Source organism: Ochotona princeps, chromosome 8, assembly GCF_030435755.1.
Source record: "Ochotona princeps isolate mOchPri1 chromosome 8, mOchPri1.hap1, whole genome shotgun sequence".
In the NCBI taxonomy this organism is placed as follows: domain Eukaryota; kingdom Metazoa; phylum Chordata; class Mammalia; order Lagomorpha; family Ochotonidae; genus Ochotona; species Ochotona princeps.
The window spans coordinates 27,000,937-27,015,597 of record NC_080839.1 but is presented as its reverse complement, the minus strand read 5'-3'; the positions used below and the strand labels follow the sequence as shown (position 1 = coordinate 27,015,597).

At 41.5% G+C, this 14,661-nt stretch overlaps 1 protein-coding gene across 5 annotated transcripts in view; it reads left to right on the top strand.

Moving 5' to 3' along the window:
- The window catches only part of LHCGR (luteinizing hormone/choriogonadotropin receptor), a 47,711-nt gene that overhangs the window by 14,632 nt on the left and 18,418 nt on the right, over positions 1 to 14,661 (top strand). For 2 of the 5 annotated variants that reach the window (XM_058667763.1, XM_004590655.2), the window contains exons 2-6: positions 218 to 289; positions 2,262 to 2,336; positions 5,120 to 5,194; positions 7,501 to 7,575; positions 7,665 to 7,742. In XM_058667763.1, the coding sequence (XP_058523746.1) occupies positions 218 to 289; positions 2,262 to 2,336; positions 5,120 to 5,194; positions 7,501 to 7,575; positions 7,665 to 7,742 (375 nt within the window). The remainder of the gene's footprint in view (positions 1 to 217; positions 290 to 2,261; positions 2,337 to 5,119; positions 5,195 to 7,500; positions 7,576 to 7,664; positions 7,743 to 14,661) is intronic. The other 3 variants (XM_058667764.1, XM_058667762.1, XM_058667765.1) reach the window with 3 other exon arrangements.

Below are 14,661 nucleotides of genomic sequence, written 5' to 3'. Positions count from 1 at the left end.
ACCACAAAATCAGACATTTTGATTGAGACCAAAAATGATTCATGGCACATCTCTGTATTGATGTATGAGAATTCTCTACCTAAATTCAGGTGTTGGAAACTATGCAGTCGCGCGCACACACACACACACACACACACATGCACACACTTTATTCATGAACTTAAAAGGAACCAAATCATAAATCTTAAATTCTCCAATTCCTTTTTTTCTTTTCTAGATCACTCACCTATCTTCCTGTCAAAGTAATTCCATCTCAAGCTTTCAGAGGACTTAATGAGATCGTAAAAATGTAAGTAAGATACTGAATATCAAAAGACATTCATAATTAAAATTATGATTTTTTTCCTGAGAGAAAACACAGTTGAAAGGGGAATAATTTGTCTACAAGAGCAATTGGACCTAGGAAACTGTAATATTTTTATCTTTATAATACAAATAATATCTAGGGACCTTTGAAGAAAAGGTATGATTTTCAAGAGTCATTAAAATCCAGATAATTAACCTTGCTTCAAAGAGCTGAATGCATTTTGATAAGTGATGATACACTTTTAAAGTAGGAAAGAAGATAGGCTCCCATGGTAAAAATTCTCCTCCTGCCAGAGCATTCCCTAGTGTCACATTGTTAGTGTTATCTAACAGATAACTCCCACATAGAAGAAAATGTGTTGAAAGTTTATTGTGCATCAGGAGATAATCTTTGTATCTAAACTATAATAAATGTCTGCCAAAACCATGATATTTATAGCTGTGCTGATGTGAAGCATTTACCAAAAGCATAAAGTTGCCTGATATTGCAGTGTGATCTCACATGTGATACTTGTGACTTCAGTCATTTGTTCCTGAATTTCAGTTACTAGTGGTAGAGACCCCACACATGGACGGAGAATGTTCTCTCGAGCCAGATGTCCCAGGGTCCTCCTTATGCTGAGTCTGCATTCAAGGACCACAAAGGCCACTGGAGAGCATCTGTGGTCTTAAGAATCCACTGGACTGCACCAGATCTGCATCCCTAGCAAGGATGCTACTCCTCTGGGAATCTCTGCCACTCTTTAAGATATTAACAAGCCATGAGAACATTAAAATATAATTTCTCAAGAATTAGAGCATCTTAAGAGAAACTCACAACAGAAATGTTAGTTCATTTCAGCCAAACTCAAACTCTCCTGCTCTCAAGTTTAAATGAGGAGTTTTGATAACTTTTAGTGCACTACGACCACCTACTGAGAAAAGCAGCCACAGTTAAATAAGCAAACCATTAGGTAGGAATAAGATGAATCAGCCCAGGAGTAATCCATTACTGTGTTGTTCAGAAAAGACATTAAGTGCCTGAGGCTCTGCCTTTCTGTGAGCTAAAGCTCTCATGAAGTCTGAAGCCCTTAGTGAATGTTAACCTTAGAAACACTCAATTGTACAATTTGTGAATTTCAGACTTTTTTCTCCATTGGTAGCAAATAGTGGCTTAGCTTGGAATTTTAGACTAATACCGGCTTTACCAACAGGCTTAGGGATGGTAAATGACAAAGTCGGTTCCTTGACTTTTGTGTCTCTTTTTTTTTTCTTAGCAATTTACTCATTAATCCACTTACTCATTTACTCTTTCATTTATATACTAACCATGTGCCAGGCAATATGAAACCACTAGGAATTCAGAAGTGAACAGAACACAGTCCTTGTCCTCCATTGGCTCACAGAGTGAATTAAACAGTCAAAGAAATAGGTAATTACAGTCCGTGGTGAACACCATGTACAGCTTTCAGTAGAACAGCATTTGGGGAAACATAACATTAACATAACATAATGTTAAATTATGATACAACCAGAGTTGACATCTTACCAGAATGATGGAACTGGGACCCCAGAAATTCAAATCCTATTCATGACCCTTTGTATAAGTACTATTGCCTCTCTTACCAGAGTCTCGATTTTCAGGGCCATAAAACAAGGGAGTCTAACCAGATGTTCTCAAAGGGCCTATTCGTTTCTAATGATCTATGACTCTGAGTCATAGATAAGCCAAGAAAAACCTGTCACATAAACAGAGTTACTGAAACTTGCAATTTCAACTGCATCTGAATTGTAGATGCCCACCAGTCCTCCCACAGGGAACTTTATGAGATGAGCACAACTTGCATGTCACCATTCTTTTCAGAGGGACCCACTGGAGACCCCCAGTGTTAGATCACACATAGCTCATTATCATGTAGACATGGTCATTTCTTTCATGTTCCTTTCTTTATTGTTTTTTCTTTCCTCTTCCCTAGTGAAATCTCTCAGAGTGATTCCCTGGAAAAGATAGAAGCTAATGCCTTTGACAACCTCCTCAATTTGTCTGAAATGTAAGCATCAGCTAACAGATAGTTTATTGCTGTACACTATTACCCTCGCTGGCTGGAGCCCACTCAGTATTTGTATTCAAGCATCTACTGCCAAGAATTCAAGAGGAAAAGACTACAGCAATTACTAGGTCTGGGCAGGCACTAATTTCTCTCACTGCAGTGGCCTGAAGGTTGCCATGGTGACAACTGCTTCTCCCTGGGAGCTGTATAAACTCTGAAACATCACAACACAAAGTTGAAAATTAAAACTGACATTGTGAAGTCCTGCCAGATAGCTCTTGCTTATGGAAGGGAGGGTATGGCATACCTGGGGTAGTGGGAAAATTCAGAAAGCAGTTTAGAAATCATGAATTGGTTCATTGGGAACTATTTGGCAAATTCAATCACTCAGTGCTTCTTAAATACCTACCAAGTAAAAACCCTGTGTGGAACATGTATATATTGGGTTTGTCATGTTTTATTGTTAGTATAATGATGTTTTAGAATTAAGTCTTTAAAAACGCTTTCCAACCAATCATTTTATCCTAATTCACAAAAAAGATGGGTGAATCCTGGTTTTCGGTTCATGAATGTGTACCCAAAAGAAATTAACTGACTTTCCTGACGTCCCACATCAAGTTAGTACCAGAAACAGAATTAGAAATTAGGTAATGTGAGCTAAACTTCTTTCCTCTGTCTGTGTATTTTGAACTGGAGTTTCTAGAGAAATGCCCTAAAATTTTATTTGCTTAGGGGGTTTGGAAGTAAGGGGATAAGCATGTTAACATCACACGTTTGGAGCTTTTAGACTATGCTGCAGCATGTGAAAATGATCCCCTTTCTTCAGGGAAAGGATTGGAAAGGTGCAGTAATTTGATCAGTGTGACCCTTCAGACAATGAAAGGGCTAGGGCATAAGCCCAGATCTGTCTATCTTCAAAGGTCATACATTTTTTTCATTACATCACAAGGCCTCCCTACACATGGTTCAATGAGTAAGTACCTGAAGAAAATAATTAAAAGATAAGTATCTGAGTAGCTGCCATGAGTCCAGTCCAAAGCCAGGTGCTGCAGGAATAGAGAAAAGTGAAAAATACAAATGTGTCCCAGGAGATTACAGTGGCCAGGAAGGTTAGACTACCTCACCAACCAAGTACAGAGAAATACAAAATAACACATGTTTCAATGGAGAGGTTGTAGTCTGGGTTTGGTTATGAAGCAGACAGTGTGGGTGGCTGATACAATTGCAGGTCACAGTTTTATCTCAGAACTGAACATCTATATTTTAATAGACTCTCTAGGTAATGCTGAAGCACAGCTAACATTGAGACCCACCAGGACAGCTAGTGATAAAGAGAACCCACCAGTGATGCAAAGCAACATCTATCAACAGAAAGAGTAATGAGGCAGCCTAAGGGGAAGTTTATGAATTCTCAAAGTTAAAGCCCTAAGATTAGGAGGTGAGTGCCCCGTAACTCCCATGGTTGTGGCTCACAGCTGTGTGCCCAGCACCTAGAATATAGTTTGTCACATATGGATAGTCAAGGAATGCTTATGGGATGAATAAGTGGTCTAAGACCAGATACCAGAAGATCTTCACTAGTTGAAAATCCGTGAATTTACATTGACATCATGCCCCACATGGTCCCCGACTGTTTAATTCAGTGGCTGTAAAAGCAAGCACAATAAAATGTCATTCAAATCTAAAGAATCATATGGTCATTTCCTTCTTTTAGGCATGAATAGGCACCCAGGATAGGTAACTGTGGTGTGGTAGAACAAGCGCTAGACCTAGAACCAGAAAAACAGGAGCACAGAGAGACCTGCTTCTCAACCATGTGACAGGACACAAAACTTTCAGCTTTTTTATCTCAGCAATTACAACGATAGACATTTACATGGTTGGAGCCTTACTGTGAACTCTACATACAGGCATTTACTCCTTAAAAATCAACCTGTGAAAAATCAGAGCACAGATAGCTTGATCAGGCTGCAAAACCAAGCTGGCTCCATTTTCTCTGATGGTTGCTGCCTGGATTAAGCCAAAAGCACTTTCCAACCTTTTACTGTGTCTGAACTGAACAGGACTCAGCAACTGTGGCTACTCCCTAAAGGGTCACAGTTACTGGGAACACAAAGGAAGCTCAGTCACAGCACTGTAGTGTTGTGGTTGCATTTTTATATTCTGTGTGTCCTGCTCTGTATTATCACTGCATATTCTGTTGCTCAAAACCTATCAACCTAAAAGACAGGGCATTAGGGAATATTATGATTCCAGCTTTATGGAAGAGAACAGTAGCTTAAGGAAGTTAGGAGGCTGGATGGAATGGGCATAAAATTCTAAAATTCTAATCCCATGACCTCTGCACTTGTGGTTCCATCAGCTATGTGCCCATTCAAATAAATGAGCAGCATGGGTGCTGGTCCCGTGAAAGAAGAGGACTAGCTTTTCTACAGGGGGTAGTACTACAGAACCTCCTATCGCCTCACTTTACAGACTATCCAGTGAGACCTGCTTGACCGCACTGTTAGTGCTGTCTGGAGGGGAGGTGGAAGGGATGTGCAGACACACTCCCAGCCGTGATGGTCACTCCTATCTCTTCAGAAGGCTGAGAGCAGAGCCCCCTGGAGATAGCTGGCTCTCACCATGCCACTTACACTGCCAGAGTCCCAAGAGCTCCTCCCAAGCATTTTAAAATTACTTGGTTTGGTTGACCTCATTTTCAGCCAGCAACATCTAGCCTCATGCACTCCGAACAATTCACATCTATTGAACTGCTGCTGTCTGCTCTTCCCTTTCTACAGACTGATCCAGAACACCAAAAACCTGGTTTACATCGAGCCTGGAGCATTTACACATCTCCCCCGATTAAAATACCTGTGAGAAATTTTTCCTTTCTTTAGTAATTGGGGAGGGAAAGATGAGCATTTCATGAAAAAGCAAAACAATTCAAAGGCTGGAAAGGATTTTTAAGCCATGCTTGTACACTTAACATTATCTGCAGGGTCCTTTTCATTCTTCTGATTTACATTTAATCAGCACTTCTTGTCAGCCACCATGCAGGGTGCTTCTGCCTGTGTGTTAAGTGCCTCCCTGCCTTTGTCTCAAATGCCTAAGTAGAACACATCCTGTGATGGTGATTCTCTTTTTTGTCATTTTAAGATTCATCACTTCACTTGAAAGGTAGGATGAGATAGAGAACACAAATGCACTTCCATCACCTGGTTCACTCCCTAACTGGCCATATGACCCAGGTTGGGCCAAGACAAAGCCAGGAGCCCAGAACTCCATCTGGATTTTCTTACATGGATGGCAGGGGCCTTAGTACTTGGGCCATCTGCTGCTGCTTTCCTAGGTGTGAAAGCAGGGAGCTTGATGAGAAGTAAAATAGCCCAGGACTTGAACTGGCACTATAACATAGTATTGCTTAACCCCCTGTGCCACAATGTGACCCCTCAACAGCGAAGTTCAGAGTTGATAGAAGGAATGGAAGGATCACAACACTTCAGCTAGGGTGATTAAAAATCTCTAAGATGGAAGTGGGAGAGATATTCACTCAGCCCTCAATCCCCTAGTACTGGTCGACAGTTAGTGATCACCTTTATCTTATTTGTTCCTTCATTCATCAAGTGAAAACTTTTTAAGTACTCTCTCAGGATAGGCACTGTACCAGATCAACTAAACCCCCGGTTTCGGTTTCTTAGCCCACAGGTTAGCACTATAGCGCAACAGAGTCACCACCTTGCCAGCAATGACATAATCCTTAAAGTTTTGTACACTCTACAAATTTCTCACCATGGTTCTTTTCACATACCAAGTTGTCCCATTCACATACCAAGTTGTCCCCTAACACCAATATCCTGTCTCTTCTGACAAACTGAATTCTTTCAACTCCCCCAGAGGATGAAAAGTCCATGCCCCTACCCACCTGCAAAAAGAAAACCAGAAGAGGGGAAAGGCCGTCTGTTGGATGTGCCATTGTCCGTCTGGTTCCAGGGTGTTTTCCAGGAGCTGCTGGTGGGAATGCCAGACACCCTTAGGCCATGCTGACAGGTCTATATGCAGGTGTTATGGTTCTCTTGACCCTGCAGCGGGCAGGTCTTATATAAACACTCCAGCTGTGTCAGCCTCTTGGGGAAAAAAAAAAAAAACCTCACAGAACCCAATTTGACTGCTTCATTTTTAAGAGTCACTTCATTATTTAAGAGTCACAGTCTGTATTAAACAGCATTTTCACCCCAAAACATGATAATCCCCTGATCCAAGTCCAAACTGCAGTTGAAACCCACGTTGCTAGTCCCAGCCACAGACAAGGCACATGTGCAGTTGTTTTCTTGTCACCAGGGTGCCAAGTAGTTTATATCAAGTTGTCCTAAGACTGGGCAATTTAAAACTCAGTGGGGGAGATCCAGAAGCCTGGACACATCGAAAGGAGTCCTGTTTTTTTAATAAAATATTCTTCAATTTCAGCTGTTACTTAAAGCTTTTGCCTCTCTGGAGGGTTAAAAAAAAGTGCGAGAAATAAAAGTGGAATGTTGAGTAGCTCCAGTACCTGAAGAATGTTTAGCAATTTCAACTAAACACAAATAAGGACTTCCCAAAGCTTACTTGTTAGAGTAGCTAAATAAATGTAGGTTTTAACTAATCGGGAAAATGGATTTCTCACATGAGATTAATCTTCCTGAATTATTTAAGTTTAAAACCTGCTCCAAAGAACAGTAATACTTTCAAGAACTATTAAGAACACAGAAGAAACTACCAAAGTTGCAATATAATTTATTTAATAGGAAAAGGCAGACTTGAAGCACACTTGAAGATGACACTGGACTAATGTGGTGTAACAGGTAAAGCTGTCACCTGCTATACTGGTATGGGTGCCAGTTTGAGTCCCAGTTGATCCACTTCCAACTCAGCTTCCTGCTAATGCCCTGAGAAAGGCAGAATAATATGGCCCAAATGCTTGGGCCCCCACCACCCACATGGGAGTCCAGTATTAACAGATTTAATTCTGACAATCTTCATTAAGTAAATATGTTATTAATAAAGTCAAAACTCAATGTGCTTTTAATTAAAGGTGAAAGCAGCATTTGAAAAGGGTGTTTCTGGTCCCTTTTGTCTTTTTGCCTCAATGATAATCACTCTTACCCATTCTCTACCCCCATTACCACCCTGCTCCAAATCACAGGAGCATCTGTAACACAGGCATCCGAAAGCTTCCAGATGTTACAAAGATCTTCTCGTTGGAATTTAATTTCATTCTGTAAGTACCAGGCTGATTGCTTATGCATAACAGTTTCCTATTTGCAGCTGAAATTTGGAGAGTAAATATTTCTCATTTCTCTCCTCAAGGGAAATTTGCGATAACTTACACATAACCACCATACCAGGAAATGCATTTCAAGGGATGAATAACGAATCCATCACACTGTGAGTAAACTCCCAATTCCTGTTCTGCCCTACAGCCTCCTGCTATTCTCACCTTTGGCTTAAGGTGAACTCTTTCTGCTGTTGCACCTCATCCCTCACTCACCAGTGACACTCCTCTTAACCTAAAATGCTGAGGTGGAGGTGACATGCCAATTCTGTGTGCAATACATCACATGGGCTCAGAGATACTCAGTGGTGAATTTCTTCCTGATGAAGTTGCTCACTGCCTTCTGGAATGATCCAAGGCTGAGGAGACACAGACTTCAGAGCCCTGGTTAACAGAGAGCATGCAAATTTCAAGATGTCAACTAAGAAGAGTTTAGAAGGATATTGTCAAAGTAAGTAGAGTAGTCAATCCATGGGCCTGATTTTTCTATCTCTGTCTCTCCTCTGATTTTTTTTTTTTTTGCCTTCCTCTGTGTCCCTGTCATAATTCTGAAGCAACACCATCAATTTCTCTATCTGTGAATAATCTTACAAATGATCTCTTATTGTTTGACAGTCACTAAATCAGGTTACCAAGCTCCCAGGCCATGTTCCTTTCAGGATGTTTGCTATGGCTTTGCTTTTCCAAAAACGGTGCATACATCTTCTGAAAACTCAGGCCCACCCCAGACTACCTAACTCAGAATACAGATTTTCAGAGGATCCCCAATGATTCACACATATACTGAAACTTGAGGGGCACTCTCCAAAGGTAGTTCAATCTATTCATTTCAGGGTACATCTGCCTGACTTCCTTCACTCTGGACCTATCATCTGTCTTGCATGGAGTATCCTCCATTGTGCCACCATTCAGAAACTGCTTCCGTGGTGCTTTGCCTCACTTATTCATATCTAAATCCCAGTGGCCTCTGCTCAGTTCTGCTCCTTGTATGCACATTCTTCTCCTATTTGCAGCTGCAGCCCTGGCAAAACTACATGAGATAATAAATGAGTTCACCCTCATGGAAAAAAGTAAAAGGGAAAGATGATGGATTAGAATGAGGCTTAGATGAAGAGATGACTTTTTAAAAACATCTGAAAGACAGAATCATAGTGGGGGGAGAGAGATCTTCCATCCTCTAGTTTATTTTTCAAATGGCTGCAACATCCAGAGATAAGCCAGACCAAAACCAAGAGCCTAAAATGTCATCTAGTTCTCCCATATGACTATAGCAAGGGTTCAAGAATTGTGCCATTTCTACTGCCCTTCCAAGAACATCAATAGAGAGCTAGATCAAAAATATAGCAGCTAGGACTTTAACCAGCACTCATCTGAGAAGTCAACATCACACACACCAGCCTAACCTACAATACTACAAAGCCGGCCCCTAAATGAAGAGAACGAAGGGAATCAAGAAAGCAGAAAAACGTTTATATAATGGTTGGGGTAGAGGACAGAGGGCTTTGGATGCCACAATAAGGAAATAAACCTGAAGACAGCTCTGAAAAAGTAATTAGAAGAAACCACCCAATACAATAGCCTTTATTAAAAGTATCCAAGACTCCATACAGTTATGATCTAAATCTGAAAAATAATCAAGAACTCTTAGGTGCTCCTCCCAGGTAAATGTGATGGGAATGGAGGTGAAGTAGGCATGAAAAGGCAGATATATGGAGGAGGCTCAGTAAGAAAGCAAGTACTAGGGGCCCGGTGCCATGGGCTAGCAGCTAAAGCTCTCACCTTGAATGCACTGGGATCCCATATGGGCACCAGTTTTAATCCCGGCAGCTTCACTTCTCATCTAGCTCCCTGCTTATGCCCTGGAAAAGCAGTTGAGGATAGCCCAAAGCCTTGGGACCCTGCATCCACATAGTAGACCTGGAAGAGTTCCTTGCTCCTGGCTTCAGATCAGTGTAGCACCGGCCGTTGTGGTCACTTGCGGAGTGACACTGGATGGAAGATATTTCTCTCTGTCTCTCCTCCTCTCTGTTTTATTGACTTTGCAATAAAAATAAATCTTTAACCAAAAAAAAAAAAAAAAGAAAGAAAAAGAAAGCAAGTACTGGACGAATCCATAGGGAACCAGGAGCTCCCAAAACAGACCACCTTGCCCAATTCCAGGGGTAATGGGACTCCTCTCACAGTCACATTGCAGCATATGCATAGAGCTGCACAGTGTTCTTACGACAGGCCACTGGTTCGCTGGTGATGATTTTCACAAGAATGGCAGTGCATGTACGCATGGAGGGGAACACTGCCCCACCTCTGAAAGAAAGGAGACATGCACAGATGCCAATCTATTTGGCACTGTGTTTCCACTGCCTTCCCCGCTCTCGGCCCTTTACTTGGCAGGAGAGTGACCAGTAATTTGCATGGTGCTTATTCTTAGTTAGATAAACCCTAATGTAAGCCCAAAATCCTAAGGGGTGTGCTTCTGGAAAAGGGGTACTACACTTACAGAGAAAAGCATCATTTTCTCCTCTTAGAAACCCCACTCCCTAATCAGAAAATAATGAAAGCAAGCCTCCTATTTCGATTCTGAGTGGTATAGATTTGGCTTTCTGCAGAACATAAACTGCCTTCCACCTCCACCCAGATCCTTAGCAACTGTGAGCTCACTTAATAAAAACAAAACACTTTACTTGATGCTGGAGAAGTTCAGCGGGGCCGGTGCTGAAACTATGTATTACATTCTTAAGTCCTTCGATCAAGCCACTTTGGTTTGTCATAAAATTTCCTCAAGAGGCAACCTTGAAATGGCCTCCCTGAGAGAGCAGGATCTAGTTGGTACCACCTTTAATGTAGTCTAAGTGGCTGGTTGTATCCATCTCATCAAGGGGACAGCCTTCATCTACATCTGAACTCAATGGAGAAGGACAAAAGGCAGCAAGTAACTTCCTAAGACCTGGCAGAGAAGGGCTGTCAGACAAAGCACGATGAGGTTCCAGGCTGCAGCCAGGCCATCCTGGGTAGAGACTGATGAGCACTGAAGTGAGAAAACTGGGTTGTGGTCCCCACTCTCTGAACAGCCATGCAGCCTTAATTAAGTCAGGTCAGCTTGACATGCCTCTTTCCCTGTCTATTCAGTGTGTTAATTTATCAAAGAATATTTATTTACTATTTATTTAAAAGGCAGAACAGGAGAAAGAATCTTATATTTGCTAGTTCACTCCCCAAATGTCTACAGTAACCAAACCTGGGCTGGGCCAAAGCAAGGAGCTTGATGTTGGGCTCTCATGTGGGTGACAAAGACCCAAGAATTTGTCCATATTCAGATGTCTTCATGGAAACAACAGCAGGAACTGTCATTGGAAGCAGCATAGCCAAGGGTTCAAATCAACAATCCAATATGGTACACCAAGCAGCAGCTCAAACCACTATCCCACAATGCCAGCCTCTCAGTGGGATTATTGCAACTCCTGGTGCAAATAATATAACATTTTTCCAACTACAAAATTAATACAGTTAACTGCAGTTAAAGCTGATATTCGGGGTTTAAACCATACTAAAAATACTGAATCACCTTAATTTTTTTTTTACTTTAAAGTTTTTGACTTGCAAATGGAATCACCTACAATTTGTATTTCCACTGGCAAATGAAAAGAATAGTATGAGACACCTCATACACTTCATCCCAATTCACCATCTGCTGATTCACTTCCCAAATGTCTGCAACGGTCATGGGACAGGACAAAGCCAGGACCTCCATTTTGGTCTACGACAGAAGTGACAAGAACTCAAGCACTTGGACCATCTTCTGTCACCTTCCCTGCATGATAGGAAGCAGAGCAGCTGGGACTTGTACTGGCACTCCAATAAAGCTCATCAGCAACGCAAGCAGTGGCTTAATACACTGTGCCAAAATGTTGCCCCCACACCCGTCCCTTTTACCAAACCATCCAAAGAAATGTCTGTTCATCATGACATTTCTCCCCTAAATAATTCAGCATGTATTTCCCCAATTAGGGACATTGACTATAGTACCATTACACCTAAGAAAATCAACAAAAATTGAACTACAATTTCTAACCTGGAATCCATAATCCAGTAAAAAAAAAATGCCTTAGGAGATCTTTAAAAATTTATTTACTTTTATTGGAAAGACAGATTTACAGAGAGAAGGAGAGACAGAGAAAAAATCTTTCATCTGCTGGTTCACTCAGATCACCCAAAGCTGAGCTGCTCTGAAGCCAGAAGCTAAGAGCTCCTTCTAGATTTCCCACACACGTACAGGGTCTGAATGGGAAGTGGGGTTGCCAGGACACAAACTGGTACCCAAACAGGATCCTAGCACATATAAGGAGAGGACTTCATCTACTAGGCTACCATGCTGGGGCCCACCTTATACATATATATTTTTAAAGATTCATTCATTTATTTATTTTCATTGGAAAGTCAGATATATAGAGAAAAGGAGAGACACAGAGTAAGATCTTCCATCCAATGATTCACTCCCCAAGTGGTCACAATGGCCAGAGCTGAGCTGATCTAAAGCCAGGATCCAGGAGCTTCTTCTGGGTCTCCCAGGCAGGTGCAGGGTCCCAAGGCTTTGGGCCATCCTTGACTGCTTTTCCAGGCCACAAGCAGGGAGGTGGATGGGAAGCAGGGCCGCCAGGACATGAACTGGTAACCATGCTGGATCCCAGTGAGTGCAAGGTGAAGACTTTAGCCACTAGGGTCCCACACCAGGCCCAATTTTTTGTTGTTGTTTTGAAATCACTTTTATTTTCTCATAGCTAATAAGTACATTTCAGGAAACTGAAAAACACAAGAAGCAAAAAACAAAAGCCACTCACAAGGAGTGGAGTTCAACATGTCCTTTTGAGTCCCGCACCTGCACATACATCCACTTGAACGCAATTGGAATCACATGATCACATGGAATGTACGCATCATGCTTGTTCACACTTCAGGGATATTTACCAATTCAAAGTCCCAAACCTGTATGAGTATTTAAAGCAAAAAATTGAATCAAACTTCAAGTGCTTCATTTTTGTTGTTAGTCCTTAGTCATTCTTCCCTCTGTCATTAACACATACATTACAATGGGGTACTTTAAGTTACTGTGACTCAACAGTTAGACAACAAACTTCCATCTGATAGTTTCAACATCTGTAATTATTCAGTTAGGACATAAGGGCTACAAAATACAGAGTTTTATGCTCTAGCACTTCCTATATTTGCAATCCAGCATGCTGCTATAAAGACGCTTAAGGGTCTGGCACGGTAGCCTAGTGGCTAAAGTCTTCCAGTATCCCATATGGGCATCAGTTCTAAATCCGCTGCTTCACTTCCCACCCAGCTCCCTGCTTGTGAGAGCAGTAAGGAAAGAAGTAGAGGACAACCCAAAGCCTTGGGACCCTGCAACTACCTGGGAGACTTGGAGGAGGCTCCAGGCCCCTGGTTTCAATGGACTCAGTTCCGACCACTGCAGCTACTTGGGGAGTGAATCAGTGGAAGAAAGATCTTTCTGTCTCTCCTTCTCTCTGTAAATCTCACTTTCCAATTTCAAAAAAAAAAAAAAAAAAAAAAAAGACCCTTTCTTTTTTTTCCCTTCCCAATGTCTTTTACTGTCTCGTTTTAAGTTTCCTTATGGGGTGTGGATTCCTTTAAAAATTTTGCTTGACACATTCAGAGCCTTCACTATCAGCATCGTTTTAGTGCCTGTTGCACTCTTTATTACTACATATGAAAGAGTTATAGAAGTTGACACGAACTTTGCTGAGGTGGAGATAAATAAGAAAACTCACTGTTGTTTTGTTATTTTGTTGAAAGGCAGCAGGTACATTTTCCACAAGAAGAAGGACTCCATGCTAGAGACCGTGAACTAATGGAAATAGGGTGACCTTGCTCTATATCCAAAACTAGGGCCATGGCGACACACAGCAGAGAGTGGGTGGCCATTATTGTTAATCACTACTGCCAAGAATCCACCAGAAAAATATCTGCACACATGTGGAGTCATAAGAACCTTAGCAAAGTGTTACTTGGGGAAAAGAGGGTGAACACTGTATACTCCTCTTCTTTCGGATGCTGCCTGTATAGTCATTTGATAAACATCGGCTTATATGGAGCATCTTTCACTAAAAAGAATGCTTTATCCCTCCATCAGGGGCCACTTTTTGAGACCCTGGGGATCTGTAATAATCTTTCTTCCTTGAAATCACCTAAAAAAAACCCAGTGGCCATATGATCCAAGAGGAGATCATGGCAGAATACCTAAGTCTCAGAATGTAACTCCAGAAAGGTTTGCAGAGCCCCAGGAAACATTTGGAGTGTTTTACACGGCAACATTCAGAATGAGAGCATCACTTAGAATTAATTTCTAAAGCCTGAATCTTACTTGGAATAAAAAGATGCCATGCTCTCTGCATGATCACAATTACTGACATTTGAATAGAGAACCTAGACAATGCTTCAGAATTAGGGTAACTATTATTACAGAGGAGTTGGGGGATAGAGAACACACTTTGATTTCTGTGCCTGTGACAAACTCCTTAGGGCAAAAGAAGTCCTCCTCATTTAATTCTGACACCATGATGTTTTGGAGAAAAGTCATCTGAAGTGACTCTCCAGATGTTTGTGAATGGCATTAAAAGCACTGTGTGGGCCTGACAGCATGAGGTCTCCCACTCATGGTTGTCATTTCTCCAAAGTAAGAAAGCCACTCTTACAATCACAACAAGACAGTGGCTCTATTGTAACTTGGAGAACAGCGACAAGGAACAGCTGAAAAGGAAACAGAGAGCTGCATTCTTTGGAAAGCTGGGAGAAGCAGGACCCAGGACACTTGCAAAACATTTATATATATATATATATATATATTAAATTTTTTTCGGAATTAAAAAATGTCCATGATACTATATACCAAGGTAGCTAAGGGTCCAGAAGCCCATGCCACTGAGCTGACCTTTTCTGTCTGGGAAAGGTTGTGCCAGTAAAGGAGGATAGTAATTCCAATAAACTGGTTGGCTTCATTTCCTGGAAATCCTG